Here is a 25,936-nt window from a genome sequence, read left to right on the forward strand (position 1 = left end):
ATTATTTTCCCCATGCAAGGCTGTTTTATGACTTGGAGAAAAAGAAAATATTTTTTTTAAAAAACAATTGCTAGAGTGACTTTAATACAAATCTAATGAAGAAGGGCAAAAGTCGTTCTAGTCAACATAACTGTACTTGATAATTAAAACCTGTTAACACTTCGTCCTTGTATTTACTGATTAAATGCCTCCAGCATAAGTGTTTTCAGATCTTTTAGAATCTTCTCCAAGAGAGATTGAGGATTTGATCCCACTGTTCTGTTGAATCTTCTTTCCATGTTAACAGTGAGCAACTACACAGGGTGATGGATTCCTCATCGTGTGTAGTTACAAAGTGATGGGAACGAATGTGTCGGGGAGGGCGTGTGTCTTCAGAAAGGCTGTGCTCCTGGAAGAAGGTGCTTGACTTTGTAAGATCTGCTGCTTCTACTTTGTATGTCTTGAAGGATGATATTTTTTAAATGCATTGTCATCATTCAAGCACTTAGGGATTTATCAGATTTAAAAAAAAATTAGTACTGTCTTACAGATAATTTTTATGTCTAGAATCATGATAACATGTTTTATATATGTAAAAGTTAAAGCTCTCACAAAAGATCGCAGAAAACAGGTTTTCCTTTTTATTACTATTTGAAGTATTAAAAAAGCAAACTGTCTTCTGTCCAGAAAATAATCCAGTTCCTCAATAATTGGTAAAATATGATCATTTTCTCAAGAAATCACTTGAAATCTGTGTCGTTTCATATATGTTTTAAAAGGTTGCAAAGGTAATGATTGTGACCTTTTTTTTGTGGTGCAAAGGACAACAGAGGAGAAGTCAAAGGAACTGCTTTCTAGGCAAGGTGTTACTAAATCACCAAGTGACTCCAGATCAGTTTTCCAGAGGCTTTTCCAGCCCTTTATCAACTTAACAGTCCCAGATATCATTTCCACTCTGACTCCTTGTATAGCTAGTTGTCTTCTTCCTTTCAATAGTAGCTACATGCTGAGACTTGATCCTTGATTCTGCCAGCACTTTCTGTCTCTTTCTCATTGGAACTAAAGTTGTGATACTCTCTGCTCTTTCTCCTCTCTGCTATCTGCAAAAACTATATATCCTTTGAATAAATCATGATATAATCATACAATGAAATACTACATAACGGGTAGGATGAATGAACTGGAGCATATGTATCAACACCCAAAATTATAAAAAATATGCAGAACAAAAAACTAAAAGCAAATTGCATATACAAGAAAGCGTTTACATGATAAAATTTTAAAATATGCAAAACAAGACATTTTGTTGGTGAATACAAACACGTGCAGTAAAAATATAAAAACATGCATGGGCAACAAATTTACAGTAAAGTTTATCAGTGGAGGGAATGAAAGAAATGGGATTCGCGAGTACTCTACAGGAGGTTTCATGTGTATGATTAATGTGGTAGGTACTTGGATATTTACAATATACCCCCTACATTTTGATATTCTCCAACTATTTTATTTAAAATACTCAGTAATTACATGAAGCCAAGATTCCAAACTGCTTTATCCAGATATGTATGGAGATTTAGCAATAATTTGAAGGAAAAAATTATATAAATTTTATCTGTTTTGAATGAAAGGCTATACCAAACCTGTTATTTCTTTTTGTTTTATTCTCTTTGTTGTTTTTGTTTGTTACTTGAAGATTGGCTCAAATGAGTACAGTTTTATAGTTGTTGGAATATCTGCTGTGGCAGGTCCCTTACTAGTTAATGCCAAAGCATCATAATAAATTTTGGTACTTGTGGTGGAAAGGAGGCACATGAGATGGTATCCAAAATGGGACATTATGACATTTAGCTGCAGAACTAGATTTGTTATCTTGAATTTTCAGCCTTTTAAGAGAAGTCACTATTTTTTATCTACCACAAGGTGCCCAGTAGAGTCACGTACAGAGTGTGGGTGTTGGGAGATCATCCACACGTCTGTCTCCCTCAGCCAGACTATGAGTCTCCCAGCAGAGTGAACCGTCCTGCTTTTGCTCTGAGTTCCTCTCCCAGTGTGTATTGAGGACTAGCAGTGGTTCTGTGGCTGGTCAGCTCATGCCAGATCTTTCTTGGTTTAAATTCAGTGTGGAATCCATCAACTCCCTTGACATTATTTTTATTTTCCTAATAGCAGTGAGTCTGAACTGTCCATATTTATATAAGTGTTGTGGGTCCCTCATCTAGTCTTTACCCATAGTTAGATATGAATTTCTAAGTGGAAAAATTCTCTGGGCGGTGCTTGTTTTGAAACAGGGCAAGTGGTAAAAGGGTAAAAACTCAACATGTGAGCTAATACATGGTTAGGAGCAAAACCAAGGTGTCCCTGGCAGCTACACTTTATTTTTAAAAGACCCCTTTGTGTTTTGTTAATTGTCCAAATAGACATTTCTCTGGGACAGAAAGAGCCTCTCTTTTCATAGAATTCCCTGGAGAGAGGTGCCGGAAATGGGGTGGAGGCCGTTCCCTCTCCTCCTCCAATGTTGTTTTTTAGTTATCTTTCAGATTTCTTTACACAGAGAAGGAAACTGCACTATCTATTCTTAGCAAGGAAATTCTCCTTGCTACTTAGTGTTTCTTCTGTGTCTTTTAATCATGAGCTTAGAGTGCGCTGTTTTATGGAGCCCTGTTGGTGTAGAATTCAAAAAGCTGTATGCACTTATTGCTTTATTATAGTAGTAACAATGACTTGACACTTAGCCAGTTCTTTGGCTATACGTGTTTTAAAAGTGGCATCTAGCAGCTGACTCCCCAAGCACGAGCAGCTCGTGGTATGCACAGAGGTCCTGAAAAAGTGTGTTTCTGCATGCCCAGCAATCTTTGGGAGGATTGAAATGCCTAAAAGACACATTAGGAGTCTTGGCTTATTTTAATGTCTTGATCTAGCAACAGTACTAGTATCCAGTAATTGTTCTCCTCTATTGAGTTTTGTCCCCTCTCTGTTCATGCTTTCCTTTTGTTATCTCCATGTTCTGGAGGTGGCTGGGGGCTAGCAGGGCTGGACAAGGAACACATAGATAGCTGGCTGTTGGCGTCTAGCCGTTTCTGGTCTGCTAGGAAGCCCGCCTCCCTATCTACAAAGAAAGGCATCTTAAATTTATCTGCCACAGTGCCAGACAGCCTCGTACTAGAAATCCATTCAGTTGGATCTCAGAGATGTTTTCAGTGTCTCATTGACTTGTGCATAACTTCAGGCAGCGTGTCACTGTGCTGCGTTTAGCACAGCAGCAGACCGTTCGGTATTGGCACGTGTCTGCTGGATGGATGGGACATGAGGCTACCAGATGGGGGAGCAGCTGTCAAGAACTGTTTTGCCCCATGTATAAGTTAATAAATGTATGAATGGATGGCAGACTGACTTCACTTCTTTCTAATTTTGTCTCTCTGGGCAGGGGCAGGAAACGGATGGAGGGTGAGTAAGCAGCAGAGGGAGAGTGTTGTCAGAGGGTGGTCAGGACAACAGAGGCAGAGGACCCTGATGGTTGTTGGAAGATTCTGGGTGGAGCGGGGCCTGCTGGACGTGGATGACGGCTTGTATCACTGTAGATATATTGAACTGAAGGTACTGGGTTAAGTTGGAATTTGTCGTTTTGAGACCAGCTAGGAAGTGGCACTCTCTGCAGTTGAATATGCTTGGTTGATACACTTGGCATGCATAGAAATGTCTGTTTGTTGAAAAGAAGACTTATATTCCAGCTGGTTGTATTTCAGCCAGAGCATACTGCCTTGACGAACTTTTTAGAAAAGTAGTGTGAGTAAAATGAGTAGTTTCAGTCTAGAATGCAAGGAGAGGGAATCACCTTCATTTTACAACCGTGTTGAATTAGATTTTGTGAGTTTTTCAGCAAGGTGAAGGCAACGTTTCCTGAAACAGAGGTAAAGGGCTTAATGCAAGCAAAACAAAGGCCTTGTAAACCATATGTGTATTTGGATGAGTTTTAAAATAAATTTAGCTTCCTTTTTAGTACTTCTTCCCTCCCACACCCATAGATATTGAAGCAAGAATTCAAAATCTCTCTTGTCAAAGCTGAATGGAAGTCCAGTGTCATTTTGAATGTTAGAAACCCAGAAACAAAATGAAGAAAAAATTGAGTGTTGCATCTGAATTAGCATTTAAAGTGGCGTGTTTATATCAAAAGAGAATGGTGTAATATATCCTGAGAGTAAAGAGAGTATTGCAGCCTGTGAAAGAATGTCAATTGCATTTATATATTCATCGAAGAGCTAGTTTGGTATTTGGCATGTATTTGCAGCGTCCCTTATCATGCCTACCTCATCTTCTGTGAAGTGGGTAAGGAAGAGACCTGCCAGATAGAAGCAAAGTAGGATTGATCTTACCTTTGAAAATTGTAGGAAGACCTTAATTTTGCTCCAAGGCAGGAAGGGTTAGGTCCCCTAAGGGAGGGTTATCAAAATGCATGCACATTTCCAAACACACTTGGGAGTGCAGATTAGAATCTGGGTGTGTTGGGGGGTGGGCGGTATGTTGGAGGTGGAGGCTGGTGGACCTTCACCCAGTTCTCAAGGTGAGCCTAACATGCCATCCGCAGATGAGAAGAGGTGTTGTTAGAGCTCCAGGGAGTGTTTGGTGGCAGAGTGGGTTTCTGGATGCCCCTAGAAGGGGAAGTTCTCTGCTTCATATTTACTAGAATAACTTTTTAACAAAACTGAATCGAATGGGAATCTGGAGAGAGTTTTTCAGTGAGCACTCCTTTTCAGCGAGGCTTGTATAGGCTTGTACAGTGACCACCTGAGGCCAGGGGATGGTTTCCTATGCTTTCTCACTAAAAGCCACCTGTTTGGGTCTGTTACTCAATAGGCATTTCAGAGTGTGGACTGAGAGCCACAATGCCTGGGTTTCAATCCTGTGTCTGCCGTTTAACCAGTGCTGTGACCTTCAGAAAGTCACTGAGCCTCTAGGTGTCTTTGTTTGCTCATTTGTAAAATAGGGGGTATCTTGAGAATTAAATCAGTTAATATTTGTAAAGTGTTTATGACAGTGTGTGGCCTACTCTAAGTACTATGTACGTGTTATGTGAAATAAAAAGTACTGGGAATTAAGCCCTCCCTGTGCCACCCCGCCCCCATCTCTTATTTTTTTCTTGTAGAGTTAGACCAAAGACTACAAAGTAGGCTGGGAAAATTCCTTTAAAGCCAGATCATTTGCAGAGCATTTTCTGAGGAGCTGGGGTTTTTCCCAGCTTTTGTCAATGGTGAGGTTTTAAAGAGCGCATTTGGCCCCATAACCTTGGGTAGATCTTTCCCTTGTATCCCATGATGGTTAAGCGTGGTTAACAGGAGGTTTCTAGGTGTGCTGTGGGGACGGACCCCACACGTGTTCTGGCTCTGTGTCATGAGGCTGTGAGGGACCTCTGTGTGCTCAGTGGCCCTCTTCCAAAATAAGCCCCCACTTTAGACCTGCCCATCCTTTTTTTCAGCACAGTATACAGATCACTTCTTGAAATTGTGTTTTGGGATAGACAGGTGTTGAGGAAAATGAAGTGGGCTATTATTTACATCCATATGGAAAATCTGAGTCAGAATTTCATACCTGGAAGAAACCTGAACTGAAATCTGACTAAACATAGATTTATTTGAGAAGTGTGGAATTAACAACACAAAGGATTTGAGATTTGCTTGTGGTTAGGGCAAGTTCCTTGACTGTGAACTGTGACCAGAATTTGGGGTTCCTACCCTCCAGGGATTGGAAAGCAACCTTTCCTTTTTACGAGTGTACTTGAGTTGGAAAGACACACTCAGCAAGGATGTGGGTCTGCTTTGTTCTGAAAGACAGGAGTTTTAGCATCGAGGTCCACAGTGTGGATCGAATAAACGGTAGATGCCACACCGTATGCTTGACTTCACCATGCTTGTCCTGGTTTCTTGGAACATTCTGGAAAGCTCAGCCCCAACTCTTCTTGAGTGTTTACACTTAAAACTGCAACCAAAGGGAAAACCCCAGGTACCCACCAGGACTCCCAGGGAACGAAATTTACTCAGACTGATCAGGAGACAGTGGAGGCCAGGCTGGTGCAATGTGCTGTTCCCAGCGGCAGTAAGTGCTGTCCTTTATGCAGCAAGACACGGCAAAGTGGCCAGGTTCTGTGTTGTCCTCGGTACCCTGTGGTGTGGTAGTGAGGCCCTCCGAGGGGGACCTTGGAGAGGTGGGTGGTAGCTGCAAGATTGTACGTGTATCTTGGTATTTCTCCTTAGAATCTCTCCTGTTTCCTCAGCTGTTCTGACTCCTGAGAATTCAGCTCCCTGCCCTTTTACTCTTTGTGGCAGCTGAGTGTCCATCCTCATCAGCTGGGGAGAAGATATTTGAGGGTTCCCTCTTTGTTTTTCTACAATAGGAGTCTCACCCTCTGAGAATCCTGGTGGTCGTTTCTTTCATCTGAATACACATGCACTGACTTCTCACATGTTGTTCTATGAAGTCCCCTCTCCTCAGATGAGTTTGAGGGCTTCTCCATGCTCGGGTCGTGGAACATAAAATGAGACCATAGAACATGCCAGCAACTGTACATGTCTCTTCTCATGGCCTTCTAGGCTCTGCTTCACCTCATATGTCACCCAGGTAACTTTTGAGTAGTACCATAAGGAAATTCTATGCAGAGAGTTCTGTAATGAGGGGGGAGAGTTTCATTAAGTATGTTCTGTGTTTATTTGCATGTGGAAATAGGTGACATCCATCTGACATAGTAAAAAAGGATACATTTTTATTTTTTTAAAAATGAAGTTTGTAATCATAATAAATTCCATATGCATATTTTATTGAGGGAAAGATTTTGAAATGCCTTTATTCTAGAACTATAAAATCTTTCAAGAAATATTTGCATATTTTGTAGATGTTCATGTGAAAAGTGTTCTTGTTCTATTGGAAAATACTGGTTTGGCATATACTTTGTACTCTTCATTGCATAGGAAAAGTCATTTCTAACTTTGGTTGTGTCACCCAGATCAATGGGATTAACACGGGAATGGCATTAGCACTGGGTGCCGATCTCTTATTAAACCCTGGGTTTCCAGGGCTGTCTTTTCATGTTATTGTTGGGGGTGGTCTGTGCTTTCCCTTAGCCCAGCTTTGAGGCAGAACTTATCTTTTGGGTTTATTTTTGTGTTCCAAGAACTGAAGAGGGTATTTGCTTTGAGAAGCTGGCACCATATGACATCCCCCCATAGCTGCTGTGGAGTAAAGGATAATGTTGAATGCAGGGACAGTGGGGACTGTCCCTCTGAGCTGGCAGCAGGACAAGGCAAGGGTGTGTTCTTCTTTTCTTAGCTCCCCTTGGCCTCTCTGCTGAGGCACTAAATGGTATTTGGTCTGCATGGGGCACATGAGTGAGTTCACCAGGGGTTTAGCATTTCAGGGTCTTAAGCGTAGAGTTTAGTATCTTAACAAATCAAGAATCAATTATCTGGGAGAATAAGCAGAAGGTTTTTCATGTCTAGGATAAATTAGTTTAAATGCTAAAACCAGTCCTTGTGGATTAAATAAGCCCTTGGAGGCAATGGAGTATATTTTAAAAATGGCACTTGGCATCATATACTGAAAAAGAATTAATAGATCAGTACATGGATTTCATGTCTTAGGGGAACTGTTGGCTTTTTTTTTTTTTTAGGTGGGATTCCAAGGTATTATCAATTTGTATGTAAATGCAGTTGATTCTGATAGAATTGCAGGGAAAAATACTGTCATCAAACATCTGGTTAAAGCATGTTTCTTAATTATTGTCTTTGAGAATTCAGGCCACTTAGCTTTAGTCTCTCTCTCTCTCTTTTTTTTTTTCCTTTTTTCTGAGAGATGTTGGTCAGACTTACCTTGAAAACCACAGGAGGAACGGTCATGGTGGTGGTTGTCTGGGGAGATGCTTAAAAGGGTAATTACAGTAAAGGTAGTAGAGATTGGTACTTCTCGAGGCTTTGTCAGATCTCTCCCTGTCCAGCACACGGCTTTAGGCTCCTATTTAACATCGCCTAGGCTGTATTATGTTAAGTACCCAGGAATTTTGGTTTTCATTTGTATAACTCCGCGGCAGAATTTAAAGCAGTGTGAAACAGGCACACAAAACACTCTAAAACAGCTTCTTCTCGTGAAATTCCATGTAGCATGAACCAGTTTCAGCTGTGCTAAGGATAGTATAGCCCTACATAGTCTAGCAGTTAATGTTCTCCCCAACAGCTAACAGTGCCCCCCCCAACACCTTTAAATAGGAAAAAGAAACAAACAGCTTTATGGAAGAACAATTGGCATACAATAAACTGCACTTAATTTAAAGTCCGCAATTGCATAAACTTTGTCATATGTATATAGCCGGGAAACCACCACCACATCAAGGGAACGAAACAGCAGTGTTGCCCAGAAGTTTCCTCTTACTGATCTGTTAGGACTCCCTCCACCCCTGCATGCCGAATCAGACAATTCCTAGTATTTTCCATCCCTTAGGATTAGTTTGCGTTTTCTAAAATTTTAAATAAATGGAACAATACTATTCGTACTTTTTTTTTTTTTTTTTTTGGTTTGGTTTCTTTACCTCAGCTTAATTATTAGGAGATTTGTCTATGTTCTAGCATATGTTAATAGTTCATTACTTTTTATTGCTAAATAACATCCTATTGAATGGGTACAATTTGATTATCCACATTTGATTATCCATCCCTTTGTTGATGGACATTAGCGTTGCTTATAGTTTTTGGCCATTATAGATAACACTGCAATATATGGTTGGTAAATTTTCTCCCAACTTGTGGCTTGTGTTTTCAGTCTCTTCACAGCAGAGCGAATGTTTTTTATACTTTGATGAAGTCTGTGTTAGCAGTTTGTCCTTTAAATGAACATGCTTAGCCGGCTTTGCCTAATCCAGATCCACAAAGCTTTTCTCCTGTTTTTCCAGAATGTTTATAGTTCTGAATTTTACAGTTATGAATTCTAAGTTTATGATCCATTTTGAATTCATTTTGTGTATGGGTGAAGTATGGATTGACGTTCATGTTCTTGCATGTAGGTATCTAATTGTTCTAGCACCATTTGTTGAACAAATGATCCTTTCTCCACTGAATTGTTTTTTACCTTTTTTGGAAATTAGTTGTCTTTATTTGTGTGTGTCTGTTTACGGACTACGTTCTTTCTCATTGACCTTTTTGTCTTTATAGCAATACCACATTGTTTTGATTATTGTGGCTTTATAGTGAGTTTAGATATTAGGTAGTGTTGGTTCTCCATCTTGATTTTTTTCCAAAATTGTCTTAGCTATTCTAGATTCTTTAATTTTGGAATCAGTTGGTCAATTTCTACAAAAACAAAAACCTGTTGAGATTTTTACTGGAATTGAATTAACTTTATAGATCAGTTTGAGAAGCTGTGAAGTTTTCCAGTGGTTGTCACAATGAAACACTAGTCTTAGAGATGGATTAGGGAGGATAAAGTGTGGGTTGTTACAGTGTGGAGAGATAGGGATGGAGCTGCCCCCCAAAATGGACTGGTGGAAGAGCTGAGTGGCACAGCTCGGGGAACCTGACTTGAGGAATGAATGACCATAAATGAACAAGTATTGTGTCAGAAAAATCCCCTCAGAGAAGCCCAAGAAAAATGGTTGGGTGGTTCATTCTGGGAGCAGCTCAGATTATGATTTCAAGCTGAAGTTAGAGGGAAGTAGGCACATTTCTTCTGGAAAGAAGAGTGTAATAGCTCAGGGTCAGCTTAGGAAGGGAGGAGGAAGACATGAACAGATGAGATTCTAGAACCTCATGTGTTCATGGAAAGCTTATGATGCAGGAAACAGAGGGCTAGCATCATACTTTAATGCTTTCTGCAGTGACTCAGTCTAACAGAACAATGAAGGTTACTTGTGCACCTGAACTGGTGGTTGATCTAGAACAGTGGTTCTCAATCAGGAGTGATTTTGTCCACAAAGAGGATATTTGACAATGTCTGGTGACATTTTTGATTGTCACAACTACTGGGAGAGTGGGATTTCTTTTATCACCTAGTGGGGTGCTGCTAAACATTCCACAGTGTTCAGGGAATCCTCCCAACCAAGTCTTATCTCCCCACAATGTCGGTAGTGTTCAAGTTGGGGAACCCTGGTCTGGAGGGGAAGGACTAGAAAAGATGGTAGAATGAGAGTGAAATGGATAGGCTTCTCTGGCACCTCCTGTCTGTATTGTCTTGAGGAGAACTACTCTCTTGGGTAGTGACCATGGGCAGTTACTCCAGATGATGAGGAATTAGTCTGTGGAAATCTTCGGGCATGTTTCTAGAGGATGTCTAAAAATGTTACCAAATAAAACAGTTTAACAAAAGCATGGCTTGACTACAAATAAATAGGAGAAATATTGAACATCTGAGTTAATTTGCCTAAGAAGAAATTATTTGATTAGACATGGCCTTGGCCGTAGATGAGTATCATTTGGGATACTTTTGATTGCAGGTCATATAAAACCTCACTCAAAGTGGCTGAAAATATAAATGAACTTTACCAGCTCATGTAGCTAAATGGTCCAGGTTTCTGGCAGGGGTTGATCCCAACGTTCACTGTTGACACAGGACCCAGTTTCTCCTTCACCCCACTTGTGCTTTCCTTCATAGCTCACACAGGGCTGCCAGCAGTTTCGGGGTTACTTTTTTCTTATTCATTCTCGTCATGACAAGGTATTTCTTCTCCTGTCATTATGAGGTGTTTTTTTTTTTAAGTGTGCTGTCTTAAATTATATGTCCCCCTTGAATATGGTAACATTAAAACAATTCTTCCATTTGCTTGGACCGATGCTATCCAGTATGGTAGCCACTAGCCAGATATGGCTCTTCTGCTCTTGAAATACAGCTTGTCTAAATTGAGATATGAAATAAGAATGTGGAATAGCTGTTTAATAATTTGTATGTTAAGTATATGTTGAAACAGTAGTATCTTGGGATTTATGGAGTTAGAATCCAAATGCATGATTGGAAATGCTTCCATGTGTTTTTAAAAAAATTGTTTTAATGTGACTCCTAGAAAATTGAAATTCTAGAAGTGGCTTCAAATTGTGTTCCTTGTCGACAGAACTGGCTTAGACCGGTCAGGGGTCCCTGGGAGTCTGACCCACCCAAACCACATGGCTAATAGACATATGGAGAGAGGTGGAATGGTTACTGGACAAGCAATTAAAGATGAATACTGTGGTAACTGGTATAAGCAAAGAAAGGAATATTTGTTTATTTGCTACCGTTTTACTGAGGTTGAATGTCTGGAAATACTGCCCTACTACCACTAATAAGAGCTAATAATTGTCTCAAGTATATTTTTGGAAATTGTAAGAGTAACGTGGTGCCCCCTAGCCACTAATGAAACAGCACAGAAATAACACTAAGAGAAAGTAAGTAATCCTTCTCTCTTCTAATCCCTGTTTCCACTTAGAGCCGTAGGCAGGTGTTGTCAGTCTGGTGCGTGTTCCTCCATGCCTTCCTTCATGTACATATGAGTGTATTCACACACGTTGTTCTGTTTCTGCTGTGGCTGCTATTGTTAAGAATGGGATTATGGCACTTACTTTTCAGTTTGCTTTTCTTATTTTACCAATTTGCTTTTGTTATCTCCAAGTTAGCATCTACTGATTTTTCCTGTTCTTACATATTATAGATATACTACATTTCATTTTTCTCCCATCACTGGGCATTCATGCTATTTCCACACACCCCCCCGCCCCGGCCCATCACTCAACAAACAATGCTGCAATAAACATCTTTGTACCTGCGTCCTTACGTACTAGTCCTTTTTTTTTTTTTTCTTCTTCTATAGGATAGATTCCCAGAAGTGGAATTGCTTGGTCAAACGGTATGTGTATTTTAATTTTAACAGATAAAGCTAAATTATTTTTCTCAAAGGAATAGCAAATGATATGTGCATGTAAGAGCTCCCATTTCCCACATTCTCATCAGCATTAGATGTCATTGCTCCTTTTAATTCTTACCAATCTGATTATCACTGATCATTAATTTACTTTTTCTTTACTACTGTTGATGTTGAGAATATTTTCGTATGTTTATTATCCATGTGAATTTCTCTTTTCTTCACTTCATATTCATTTCCACTGCCCATTTTTCTGGTTGGTAGTGTTTTTCTTTTATATTTTCTGAGAGTTACTGTATTTTAGAAATGTTAATCCTTGGATATGTGTGTGCAAATATATCTTTACCATTCTTCTCTCTGTGTGTGATGTCTTTTGCCACATGAAAATTGTTAATTATTATGCAATCAAATACGTCTTTTTCTTTATTGCTTCTGAGATAATCTGTTTTGTTCAGGGTGGTTTGTCCATCTCAAGGTCATATAAACATTCCCCTATATTTTCTCCCCAGTTTTTAAAACCTTCAAATCTTACTGCAATTTTTAAGTTGTACACATGATACGATGTAGGATTCTGCCTTTATTAGTTTCTAATTGTTACAAGAACATTTATCATGGACTTGAAATGTTATCTTGTCACATATAAGGATGACATATATATTTGGATCTATTTCTGGACTCTGTATTCTGATCCCTGTCCATCTCTGTGCCAACACCATTCTGTTTTGAATGCAGTGGCTTTCCTAGTGAGTTGCAATGTCTGGTAAGTTGTCCTTCACTGGTCTTCTCATACTTTTTATTGTTGTTTTTAGCCATTTGTTTTTTTCATACTTTGGTTAAAATAAATTTAAAACTTAAAGTTGGGGAATTTTATCTTAAATGTTTTGAATATAAAAGGTAATACAACAACGTATGATAAATAGAATTTAAAAATTAATAATTTTCAGTTTGGGGATCTCTTCACTTGATATTACTAACCGGAAAATATTTACTGATGAACTGAGGCCTTATTTCTTATGTGACTTTTGATTTTTTAAATCTGATTTTACTTTGTCTCTGTGATAATTGTACAGTTACCTCAAAATGGAGAAATGGGGGTTACAGGCATGACATGTTGAAATCTATCCAAAAATTAGATTATCATATTAAAGCTACAGTGTAATGCTCTCAGTGACTGTGACCTTTGTATTTCTGTTTATGTGCCAAACTATAAAATATACTCAGACCTGGATTGGTTGATGGCTTTATAAATAATGTAAACTGTAGACATGCATAACAAACCATGTATTTTGTGATTTTTTATGATTTCATTCTTCTAAAACTTAAATAATCTTGACCTAGGAAACCGTCACACCTGAAGTTTTGGGAAAAGTTGTCTAATATTTTACATGTTTTTGATATTCTTAACTTTATGTTAATGCGATAATAACTTAATTGCTTTCACTGATATTCTCAATTGCTTTTTGGAAACTTTACATTTAATATTAAAACACTAAATAACTTTGTGTTTTTCTAAGGGGATTTGAAATGTTGTCACTAAACACTAAGACTGCGTGTGATTAAAGATAATAGTAGTGTTGTCTTACAGATAGTATATATACAAATACACACAAAGTCTGTATTTTGCTTATGAAAGCAAAGGGACATCCCCATATAGGTTCCACCCATGTTTACTTGATTGATTAGAAAAAACCATTAGTTGTGTAGCCAAAAATGAAATGGTAAAATAATTAACGTGTTGTGATTATTATTGAATGAAATACAATTATGTTTTTAAAAAATGAGATTCCTTGTACTTTTAATGGTATTATAATTCAAATAAATGAATTGGTATGGCAATTTTTAGCATGTGTATGAATATTAAAGATGGTAATTTAGAAAAGAGGGAATTCATTTAAATTATTCACACTGAGACCAAAAAAAGGACTTAGTTTAGTTAGAGTGAAATTTAAACCGTCGATGTGAACTTTGAATCTTTATTAAATCATAGCCAAGTAGAATTTTTCTATTCTGTTCTAAAGAAGGTCATGAACAGTTAGCTCCCGGCTTCCATCCAGCTCATAGATCCAGTACCATCCCACAGACAGTCCAGGTACCTGGATTCTGGCCTCTAATACAACTTTCCACTAACGGTCAGCACGACTTCTTCAGGAACATACTAAGACGCCCTGACTGGGGTAGGGCAAATTTTGCTGGTTTCGGAATGGATTTGCTTGTTTGTTTTTGTTTTGTCTAAAGCTCAAGGATGCTTTCAACAGTGTGTGTGGAGGTTGAGCTGTTCATGTCAGATGAACCAAATGGAAGGAATGTCTTCTGCAGTCCTATAGTGGAAATTTCAGTGACAGAGGAAATGGTACTTAGAAGCCGTTGAACAAGTTGGGCCTACCAGAAGCCCAGAGCGGTGGATCATGTTCTGTCATAGGTAACAAATGATACAAACTGTGCTCAATACAAGACTTATCATGTTTCTGGGGTTGTCCAAGAAGCGGTATTTTGATCCATTCAGATTCTGTTTCCCGTACTCAAGTTTTAATCAGGATCAACATTGAGAGTTGATAAACATAAATTTAAAAAGATATAACTGGAGTATATTTTAAACACAATCATGGATATAAATTCTACATTGTTAATTTTAAGATGAAATTGTTTTTAAATATATGCACGCTATTGCAGGAACTGAAAATCATAGTAAAAAAACAGTAAACAAGGATATGATAAGATTAGTCATAAAGGAATTTTTTTCAAAAACAACGTCAAATAGTGGGGGGCTGCCTGATGCTAGAGACTCTGGAAGATTTGTTTAAAATAGGATAGAGAACCCTTCTCTGTGTCTGTCAAACAAACATGAACCACCACCATAAACGAACCACATAAACAACAAACATGAACCACCATCTGTGGTCAGGGGTTGGAGTGGCTGTTCATCGCAAACGGTTTTTTGTTCCCGAAGCCAGAACTACTGCACCTACAGTTACCAGCACTGTGTTCACAAAGCCACTCTGACTGGAGGCCTTGAAGTCCTGCACGGGAGGAGACAGGCACTAGGATAATCAGAGTAATGCTCACAGGACTGCAAGAAGGAGGAGGAAAATCCCGCACATCTGCGACATTAGATAGAAATCACCATCTGTGTTGATTTCAATGAATCGACGAGGGTTCTGTTGAATCCTTGCACTTCACGTAAAGATACTGAGCAGGTGACGATTCTCCTGTACTGACCGAAAAGCAGCGTTGTAGCTCCCAGAACATTGCAGGTATTGGGTTCAAAGCAATATTCCTGAAGCCTACGGATATCATTCCTGGACCTAATGAGATGAGGTCCACTGGAACCCACTTTAGTAACTAATAGGCCTTCTTAATCTGGGTCCAACTGAAGTAAACCAGCTGTATGTGATAGTGTACTTTTAAACAATGAAAAAATCTTAAGCTAGAAATTAAAACTGAATCACGGTAAATATTTTTCGTAGATTTTCATTTTAAGATTTGCAAAGGTTGCCTCCAAACGACCAAGGTAAAATGTAACTTCCCATAACATTGTAGTAATTTAATACTATTCTCTTGTCCTTGTTAAAATGTTACCCTCCCTGAGTATCACTTTCATGTGTTTGGCACTGTCTTAAATTGTCTCAAAGTGGAGTATCACCAGTTTTTCATCTTTATTTTGCTTTAATCTGTTGCTAGAATATGTTAAACCTTCCACACATGGGAGGTAGAAGAAAATATTGACACAACAGGTCCCGTGTAAGTGTGAGACTTCCATATTGCTTTGATTTTAAACAGGTCTGCTGGTAGACAAGTGTAGTATCACCTGAGAAGATTGATGTCTTTTTAAGAGTGAGATCCCACCCTGTCCCTGGGCTGATGGCAGAAATTGTAAATCAGCTGTGAGTGTGACGTAAGCACTTATCATTTCTGCTGGCAGGGTGTTTCTTCCTTGAGAACTGTGTTGAGACTGCTCCATTTTTTCAGGTCAAGGTGCTGGGTCAGTAGTCAATGACCCTTCCGCTCTGTGCCTTAAAGAGAAATAGCTACTTTGGGGAAACCTGTTGTGAGCTGGGGACATATACTGCCAGCTGCATCTAACTTCCAGGTTATGTAAGAGGATGACTTTTTAAAATGACACATTAAATTTGACCCTGAGTTATTAGTCCCCACAATATTTTTGTACATCTAAATGTTGAAATGTCAGTCTCCTCGAGTTTTCTGTTGTCATTTCTGCTACCACTGAAATTCTAATGAATGAAATAGCTCTTTGGAGGAAAAAAAAAGAACCACTTCCATTGGTACCTTCTCCTACTATTGGATTTTTCAAAGGCTAGCTTACAATCTCTTAGAAAGGGGTAGGACTATTGAAATGTATGAATAGAAAACTTCAAAAGTGAACCTCTCAGAGCAGTAGAATATAAAGATATTTTAAATATAATTGCAGTTGAAATATATATATATATATAATTGCAGTTGTATTCAGTAGTAAAAAAAAAAAAAAAATCAAAGCGTTTCTCCTTGATGCCATCCTGAGTTATGGAACATGTTGTAAGAATGAGTAGAATATTCACAGGAAGGAGGGCACCTCAGCATTCACCAATTTAGGGTAGCACATGTCCCCCAACCTTTAATTTATCTGACCAGGTCTCCACCAGATCTGTTAAGGCCCCTTCATTTTCATCTTCTTAGACACCCAGCCATAGAGCATAAGATCACATTTGTAGGGACACTGTGACTGAACAAATATTTTCCTTTACATGGTGCTTTCAGAAGAATCCTTTTATCTTCTAGAGGGCTAGGCTCCTTGGATGTCTGAACAATGAGGAATCTTAGCAAGCTATTTCTACACCAGAACCCTTGGAGCTTAACATACTTTAAAGTAGATTGCTCCCCATTGCAGGGCCTTAAAAAAAGTGGTTTTTTTCATAGTCTTTGCATTGATGTTTGCAAAGCCAGATGGCTTTGTAAAATGAGCCCCAAAGCAGTATAACTGATTAAAAGAAATGCCAGGTAGTTGAAGGCTTTTGTACCCAATGTGAGCCTGGCAAAAAGAATTGTTCTCTTGGGGTCCATTAATATTGGGAAATCTCACGCCCATCTTTAGGGGTCAGCCAATGACAATTGAGACAGGTGTTGGCAGCAGGAGACTTAAAAATGAAGGCTGAAATAAAACCCTCTCTAGCCAGCCATTGGGAGACCTGCCTCGAAAAGAAAAGAAACGGGCCAGTGACGAAGTGCTTTGAGGGTTGTAGGTACTTGGTGAGGCTGTGACTCACATACTTCAGGTTATCCCCTCATTTTTGGGTTGTTAGTACCGTATCCTAAATCTGCATCCACCTGAAACCCTAAAGATTCCTTTGCCTCACAGCTTGGGGCCCCTGCTGTCCTGCGTCTCTGTAAATGACTCTGGTTGAGGATGCCAGAGTTCTGGCTCTTTTTTGTTGCCCATATAGAAATCATTCTCCTCGTTTCTGTAACCCTGAGCGCTGACCTTAACCTAAGACCACAGTCGTATATTTCAGGCTGTTGGTTGGAAGACTGATGGAATCTGGCCTTGCAGGGAGAGGCATTCGGAGATGTAACAAATTGTTCTCTGGCTTCATAACCCACCATCCGATGATTGGGAAATGGGGTTCAGAGCAGGAGCAAGCTTGAAGATGAGGTTTAAAAACCTGTCATAAAAGAGGTAGCTGGCCCTGAGTTCAGTTGTTTTTCCATCATCAGAAAACACTTTAATCCTGCAATGTATGTTATATGATAGTGGCTTGAAAACCAGACCTTCCCGTTCCATTTTCTCCCTGTTGCTGTCTCCTGTCATTTACCCATCAGACGTGGTGCTGATACGCTGACAGAGCAGTGATGGTGGAAGACCGGGGACCGGTGTTCCATGGAAATAGCTAATTTATGAAGAGTTGGTGTATTTTGATCTCTCTGAACTTCTGTGGGCCCTTGTAAAGAGGGAAATAATTCAAACCTAGAGGCATTTCCAAGAATTGTTCTTAGGGTGGAAACTGATATATGTATTCCTATTGTCCATTTCTTGAGTAATGTATAATTCGTAATATCTTAATAAGTTACAGCCAACTGGTCTTTATAGAAAATAATTTAATACTTGTATCAGTCACACAGGTGACCATTGTAAAACCAGAAAATACAGCCTGAAGAAGATGCATTCAAAATTACCTCTTATCACTTAAAGAAAAGATAGTTTAAAAAGCAGAGAATGTAGCTTTCACTTGTGTCTTTTGATGCATTAAATAATTTTTCCTTTAGGTATCACAGTGTTAGAGGCTCCTAGCATTTAAGAAATGGAATAGCATTTTATTTTACTGTGAAGATTCTCAGATTATAAAGCATTTACCATTTTTTTCTCATTATTTCCATTGTAGAAAAATGGAGAAGTATAAAGAATAAAAGTTTTCATCCATAGTCTCACCATGTGAAGATAGTCCTTGAAAGCATTTTAGTATATTCCTCTTCAGGCTCTTTTTCAACTCCTCATTACCTGATGATGATTGATTCTTGGTGCGCATTTTCTTTCCAGCGGGGAAGTCCTTTCTGGAGCTGACCAGTTGTAGATGAGCTCAGTTCTCTGCTTGCCCGCAGCTGCTGTGCCATCGAACAGAAACAGCCAGGAGAGTGAAGTGCTGGACTGTTACTAATAGTCATGTGTTCTTATTTCGGGTACTGAGGCATTTCCTTATTTTCAGTAATTCATTTTAGAAAACTCAAAACGCTAACACTTTTTCTGCAGCTGTTGGCAATATTTGTTTAGGTTCAAGGAGGCTTTGACTTTTTATGTGCAGCAAATCACTTCTCACAACACATTTTAATAGGCTCCCGTAGTCAACCAAGAGATGTTATATTCATTTAGGGAATAGAACAGATTTTCTTTGTGTTGCTGTAACACTTGGGGCTTTTAAAAATTTCCTCCGAAACCAGCACTGCAGCCATTCTTAGCCAAGTTGTGGTTTGTGGAGTGATTTATTGATCAGGGAGGGTTTCCCAGAGTTGCTCAGGAAATATCACATGTGTACCTTTGTACACGCTGTCCTGCTGGAATGCAGGCTTCCTAGGGTCAGGGGGTTTGGTTCCCTGCTATATCCTCTGTGTCTAGAACCATGCCTGGCATGTCAGAGTTGTTCCACAAATACTTGTAGATCCTGTTTAGTGTGTTTTAAAATCACATATTTCCCCTGCTGCTTAACACTCTCATTGACTAACCCCTTAGTCGGTTGACTGAACAATTACTGAATTCCTACATAAGTCATTCCAGCTTCTAATAAGAATGCGATGAGCTCCTCAGGGTGCCTGGGTGGCTCAGTCAGTTAGGAATCTGACTTTGGCTGAGGTCGTGATCATGGGGTCGTGGGATCAAGCCCTGTGTCTGGCTCCATGCTCAGCGGGGAGTCTGCTTGTCCCTCTACCTCTGCCCCTCCCTCCACTTGTACTCTCTTTCTCTCAAATAAATATTAATAAAATATTTTAAAAAAAGAATGTGATGTGCTCCAAATACGATGGTAGATGTTGGCTTGTTAACCTAATGTATTTGTATCTAGTGCAATGTTACTTCATTTTTTGCATTTAAGTCTTTTATCAAAACAGGTAAAAGTGATCAATTAGTTGCTGATTAATGTCTTAATATTTTTATAGTCCTCTGTATAAAGAAGTGCAAGGGGACCTTGGTGGCTCATTCAGTTAAGCATCAGACTCTTCATTTCAGCTCAGATCATGACCCCAGTGTCCTGGAATCGAGCCCTAGGTCGGGCTCTGCATTCAGCGCAGAATCTGCTTGGGATTCTCTCTCCCTCCATTCCCCCTGCTCATGCTCTCTCTCTCTAAAATAAATAAATAAAAATTTTTAAAAAGTGCAATATAAATTTAATATTATCCTAAATTCTAGTTTATCCATTCAGGTTTTTGTCAAGGAGAATTTTAAGCATAGGTGATGTCCATTTCCATTTACCAATCTGAATTGAGTGCCAGAAATAGATACCCGTTCAAAGTGTATTTCCCATTGTTCTGGCTTGATTTCCTTATATCACAGATTTATGGGGGGTGGGAACAAGTAACATGGGTGAATAAAATAGACATTAATTGATAAGAATAAAATTACCAATTTTTGTTATTAATGCCATGCTTTTGAATACATTTACCTGGTAATTATTCTTTTGATAGATGAGAGAAAGAAAGGAAAGAGGGGAAAAAAAAAAGTAACCAATGGGTCTGTGGCCAAGGAACACCATTATTTTAGGTGGGTTGTTTTTGTAGTAAAAGTGTAAAGGCATGTGTGAGAATAATAAAGACCAAATTCATGGTGGTGGTTACCTCTTGGGGGAAGAGGGTAACCAAGATCATGGAGTGGGGGTCGGGGCTTCAACAGTATGTATTTTTGACATGTCAAGTTGAGTAGTTGTTGTTAACCAGGTGGGTGTTCATTATGCTATTCCCTTCCTAGATTTTTTATTAAAAACAGTAAAAGATGGGGGCGCCTGGGTGGCACAGCGGTTAAGCGTCTGCCTTTGGCTCAGGGCGTGATCCCAGTGTTGTGGGATCGAGCCCCACATCAGGCTCCTCCGCTATGAGCCTGCTTCTTCCTCTCCCACTCCCCCTGCTTGTGTTCCCTCTCTCACTGGCTGTCTCTATCTCTGTCAAATAAATAAATAAAATCTTTAAAAAAAATAAAAATAAAAAAATAAAACTTGCTTTGACTGTGACATTCTCATTAACCAGGGAGACAGTCTAATACACAAAGCCCTGCCCTTGATTTCTGTCGAATAAATAAATAAAATCTTTAAAAAAAAAAACAGTAAAAGATGGAGAGTGGATGCGCATAGAAATGAGACTTCCTCTAGTTCATTTCTGTTTATTAAAAAGTTTAGCTTTCTTTACCAGCTTTTTCAGCCTCTTCCCTTTCCAGTGTCTTCCGACCACATCCTATGACAGAAAGGCCAGGAGAGAGAGAGAAAGGAGAGGTGTTATGGAAGCAGAGAAACATGTTTAAGAGAAATTGACAAAGAGAATACATTTCCATATTTGAGCCTGTTGAGTCACGAGAAGTGAGTGATTACAGTGCCTCCTATGCATAATCATTTACTCTCATTTTTCTTGACTCAGATAATTCTGTTTCTGGAGAAGCCTTTGGCAGCTACCTATTGGTGTAGTTCTGTTCCATGCAGACTTTGAAACGTAGGTATCACACTGAGCCGTGTCTGCTTCTCATTGTCTTGGTCAAAGTGGTAGATGATCCTTGGTGTGGAGGGTCCTGTGGCTTCCCCTCATTCTCACTCTTGCTTGGTGACTATTCCTGAATCACCCCCTAGAACATGCGTGGCTGGAGCCTCAGTTATATAGATGATGGTTGTGGAAAATGGTGGCCCTTGAGAAGTAGCTTGAGGTATAGCATTTGAGAGAACTGGAGCTTTGCCCCAGACTCACGGAGGTGAGTGGATGTGATTCAGTCACCCTATGTATTGGAGTGCCAGGGCTGCCATAACAAAGTGCCACAAACAAACCTGGTGTCTTAAACAATAGAAACTTCTTGTCTCACAGTTCCAGAGGCTAGAAGTGTGGGATGAAGGGACTGCAGGGTTGGTTCCTCATGAGGTCTATGAGAGAGGATCTGTTCCAGGTCTCTCTCCCAGATCCTAGTGGTTGGCTGGCATTCTGGAGGTCCCTGGCTTGTAGATGCATCACCTCGATCTCTGCCTTCATCATGACCTGGCATCTCCCCTGTGTGCATGACTCTTTCTGTGTCCAAGTCTTCCCCTTTCATAGGGACATAGTCACTGGATTAGGGCCCACCCTAGTGATCATCTGCAGAGACACTATTTCCCAATAAAGTCATATTCGCAGGTACTGAGGGTTAGAACTAAGTATTTTCTGAGCTACACAGTTCATTTTGGAAGCCCCTCTAGTCTCTTTCTCCCTGCCCAAATGTGGAAGGCGGATTCCACAAGCCAGTTGGTGTTGTCAAGCTCGAGCTTGTTGTAGTCTGTGTAACGTCCCCTTCCTTTTTCGTGAACTCCTCTGAATGGAAAAGCACAGGGGCAAGACAAGTTACTTGTTCAGGAGAGAGCAATTGAAAGGCGCACTTGCCAGAGAACAAAGCCAGCATGAAATAGGAGTTGGTCCTTGCTCTTTCTTTTTCTTTCTGTCCAAGCTCTCCTGTACACCTCATTAGAGTAATCTATCGAAATCTAATAATTCCACTTTGGATGATGGCAAATGAATACTATTTCTGCTACATTACCTGTGAAGTGGTCCTCTGTGGATAAACCTGCAAACCTCTCACTATTTATAACATTGTTTCCCTGAGAATTGCGATCTGGTGTCTTAACTTTAAAGATACACCTTTCAAGTACTGCCTTGTATGTCGTTGACATGAGCTGGGGATATGGATCTGGCCAGGCCTAGAGGCCCTGGCTGCTTTCTCCCTGCCATGTCAGGGCACTTGGGGGAAGATGCAAAGGGACACTCAGAGCAAGTGTGCTCTGCCCTACTGGGAGACTGCCATCCTTGGCAGTGGTGTCTAGGGAGCAAGGCTGGACTTTCATGTGCTTCGGGAATTCCCTGGAGATGAGGCTTATGCCCAGAAGGAGAACTGGCAGAGACACTGACAGAGACATCCCGCTGTGTACACAGTATCCTCGATCCTGTTTTGGTTCACTGATAAAAACTGTAATTTTTGTCACAGTGATAATGTGCTCAATTAAATGACCGTGCCTAACCAACCTTCTTACCTCACAGCTGGATGGAGTTATGGTATCACATATAGACCAATAAGATCTAAGTAAAAGTTGCTCAAGAGATAGTTTGTGGGAATCCTTTCTTTCACTTCCTTCTTCCAGTGTGGAATGCATCTGTGTTGGCTAGAGCTCTGGCACCCATGTTGGACCTTGAGGTGACTGTGAGGATAGAGTGCCTACTGAGGATGGTTGAATAGAGAGGTGGAAGTCATTTGAATCGGACAATTTGGTAGCCACCACTCCCACTCTGGATTCCCTGCTTCTGAACCTCTTTTATGTGAGAAAGCAGTAAGCTGCTTTGTTTAAGCCACATATTTGGGTTACCAGTTACATGCAGTTATAACTGCATCTAATCCTAACTGATCCAGAGATCTTCTCCATAGGAACCCCAATCACTGCCCTTTAGAGTACCCAATATATCCAGAGGAAAAGACTGGTCCAGGGAAAAGGAAGAAAGGAGAACTTCTTCCCAAGACCTAAAGATGGACTAGTTCATTGTGCCCCATGACATTTTTTCCCTAAGGCGCCTTTTATGTGAAGGAGAAGAGAAGACTTTGAAAGCGGGTCCTGTTTAACTGCTCCCTTATTTATTCAGAACTCTGTTTCCTAATAGTGTCAACAGTGTAAGTCATTCCCATTTTCTGCCAGCCGACACTGACGTTCAGCAGCATCCCTATCTTGACAGTACAACATCGTTATGAGTATTTCATTGCTTTTTACCGTTGTTTTAGAAAGTTGAATTGAAACAGAAAAGAACGTGCTGTATCAGTGATAAGAAGTGTAGCTCTCATACACTTAATGCAGCTGACACCAGAGGGGAGTTATCCAGCTTTCCAAAACGGACTAATATTTAGCCTGAATCAGACATTGACTGTGCTTGGGTTGGTGGTGTGCAATAGTTGATAGCAAATGAAAAGAACAAAATGCAAGGATGTGGACAGATTGGGAGTGTATCAGTGAGGGGTGTATGAGCAATAATTAGAAAGTTTGAAACATTTTTTTCTCTCTCAAGGAACAAAAAATTGCCTAACAACGTATATTTGACTTTTTGGTATGTTTTTTAGGAACGTATAAAGCAGGAGAGTAGAGAATTGCTTTTACAGGTGGGTTCCCGATCTTTTTAGTGTCTGATTGTCCAGTACAAGGCAGTGAATTGGGAGGAAGCCAGGATGGATGAGACTTCTTTGGGACTGGACAGGGGTGGCCCGAGAGGAGGGGTCATGGGCATTTACCTAGCTGCTGGGGCAGAACGGAGGTTCAGTACCTGGCGGTGTGGGCGCGGCACACTGTGCAGCTGTGTGGGATAGATCAAGGTTTTGCCCTAGCTGTCCTTATCCTTCTTGAATCCTTCATGTTTCTCTGCAGCTCTGGATTCACAGCTAGCCCCTAGAAATGAAGATTTTCACGGAGGTGCAGGTTTAGGGGAAACATAGCTTCTTAGAATTTACTTGATCTCTAGCAAGACCAAATCATTTCCTAAATGTCTCCAAGTCACAGTGATGTGAGACCCTAAAAAGTACCTATTGCTTGAGGTACTTAATAAGACAATTAATGCTCTCCTTTTTTACTTGAAGTATATAAAATATCACATTTTCTCACCGGGCATGTTTTCCCTTATTTTTATCAGGTTTTACACGTTTACCAGAGCGTTTAAAAGTTCACTCTTAACCTCATTTCCTTGTTACTCTATTTTCCCCTCAGGCTGTTGATTTTATCAATTGTGTGTTTACCTTTCTGGCACTTATCAGGATCCTAATTCTTTAGGTGGGAGAAGAATTTCTGCCCTGGTTTTGGTTAAATGTAGTCTTTCCTTGTTTGACTGATTGATTGATTGAAAGAGTGGGGAGTGGGAAAGTCGGTAAAAGGAGCCTAGCTAACTCTGATTCACGCAGTTTTCTTAACACATTCCTGATGAAGTTACTCTAGTTAACAGTTGAACATAAAAACAGATTGGGCATGCCATTATGTTGGTTTTCATTTATTAATTTCTAGTTGTTAATCTGCAGCAATCTAGAAATTTAAAAAAAATTTTTTTTAATTAATCCATACTCTCTATCCCTCACCAAAAATATTCAGATTCTATTGAAGGCAGTATTGCTGCCAGGATGGAATGCATATGTTAAGATACTATAAAAAGGGACAACATTCAGTTTCTCAAATGCAGGACTTAGTTTCCCACTGAAATTCCAACCAGTATGGAAATACTGACACCTGATGTTGTATCGCCACTTATTTTCAAGATTTATTGTATTTATTTATTTGAGAGAGAGCGAGAGAGCGTGCTCATGCTCGCAAGCTGAGGGGAGGGGCAGAGGAAGAGGAGAGAGAGAATCTTAAGCAGACTCCCTGCTTAGGATGGAGCCCCATGTGGGGCTCAGTCACAGGACCCTGAGATCATGATCTGAGCCAAGATCAAGAGTTGGACACCTAAGCCACCCAGGTGCCCCTCGCCACTTTTTTAAGTACAGTTGACCCTTAAACAATGCAGGGCATTTAAGGGTGCTGATTCCCTGTGCAGTCACAAATCTGAGTATAAATTTTGACTCCCTCAGAATTTGAACTGCTAACAGCCTACTGTTGATGAGAAGCCTTACCCATAATATATACAGTGGATTAACACATATTTGGCATATTTATTATATACTATATTCTTACAATAAAGCTAGGGAAAGGAAGCTGTCAATAAGAAAATCATGAAGCAGAGAAAATACATTTTATGGTGTGGTACTATATTTATTAAAAAAAAACCATCCCACATATAAGCAGAACCATACGGTTCGAACCTGTGTTGTTCAAGGGTCAACAGTGCATGGAAGGAACCCTGAAGTCATGCTATCTTCAGGAAAGTATAGAAATGCTATCAAAACAGGTGAGTATCCAGCTTTCTTTTTTCAAGGGTGGTGATGATATGGATGCTGTCTTCAAAAGATAACCTAGCCGGTAAGAAATATAAAATATGGACTTCCTTCTATTAACTGTCCCTTCTGAATTACTGTACATGAAGTCTTAACCAAGAGGGCTTTTTAATAGTTGAGTCTGTCAGACTTCAGTTGGAATTGTTTGAGAGGTTTCCAGAAATGAGTAGCTGAGCAATGTTGATCAGGAAAAGCTTGGCTTTTTCATTGGAATTCCTGGGTTTGGAGAGAGGAGGCCAAGCCTAGAAATGAGTATCTGATGTTAACCTCTAGTTGGCATACTCAAACAGCAATTTCATAAGATGCCGTTTCCATAGAAGGCTTTGGTTTTATTATTTTATTGTAGCTGGAGGGTTTGAGTTCAGAAGTGGAGGTGGTGGAGAGCTCTAGGCCACCCTTGTAGGTTGTGTATTTCAGGAATTAACACAGTTTGCTTTCTTCTGAAAATAAAA

General features: G+C 39.8%; 1 protein-coding gene across 8 annotated transcripts in view; it reads left to right on the plus strand.

The window, feature by feature from the left end:
* MAST4 (microtubule associated serine/threonine kinase family member 4) overlaps positions 1-25,936 on the plus strand; it is a 546,144-nt gene that overhangs the window by 285,426 nt on the left and 234,782 nt on the right. For 5 of the 8 annotated variants that reach the window (XM_034656299.1, XM_034656302.1, XM_034656304.1 and 2 more), the window contains one exon: positions 11,789-11,824. The exons of the other annotated variants lie outside the window; for them this stretch is intronic. In XM_034656299.1, the coding sequence (XP_034512190.1) occupies positions 11,789-11,824 (36 nt within the window). The remainder of the gene's footprint in view (positions 1-11,788; positions 11,825-25,936) is intronic. 8 annotated transcript variants of the gene reach the window in all.

The sequence above is a fragment of the Ailuropoda melanoleuca genome, chromosome 3 (assembly GCF_002007445.2).
Source record: "Ailuropoda melanoleuca isolate Jingjing chromosome 3, ASM200744v2, whole genome shotgun sequence".
NCBI classification, from domain to species: Eukaryota; Metazoa; Chordata; class Mammalia; order Carnivora; family Ursidae; genus Ailuropoda; species Ailuropoda melanoleuca.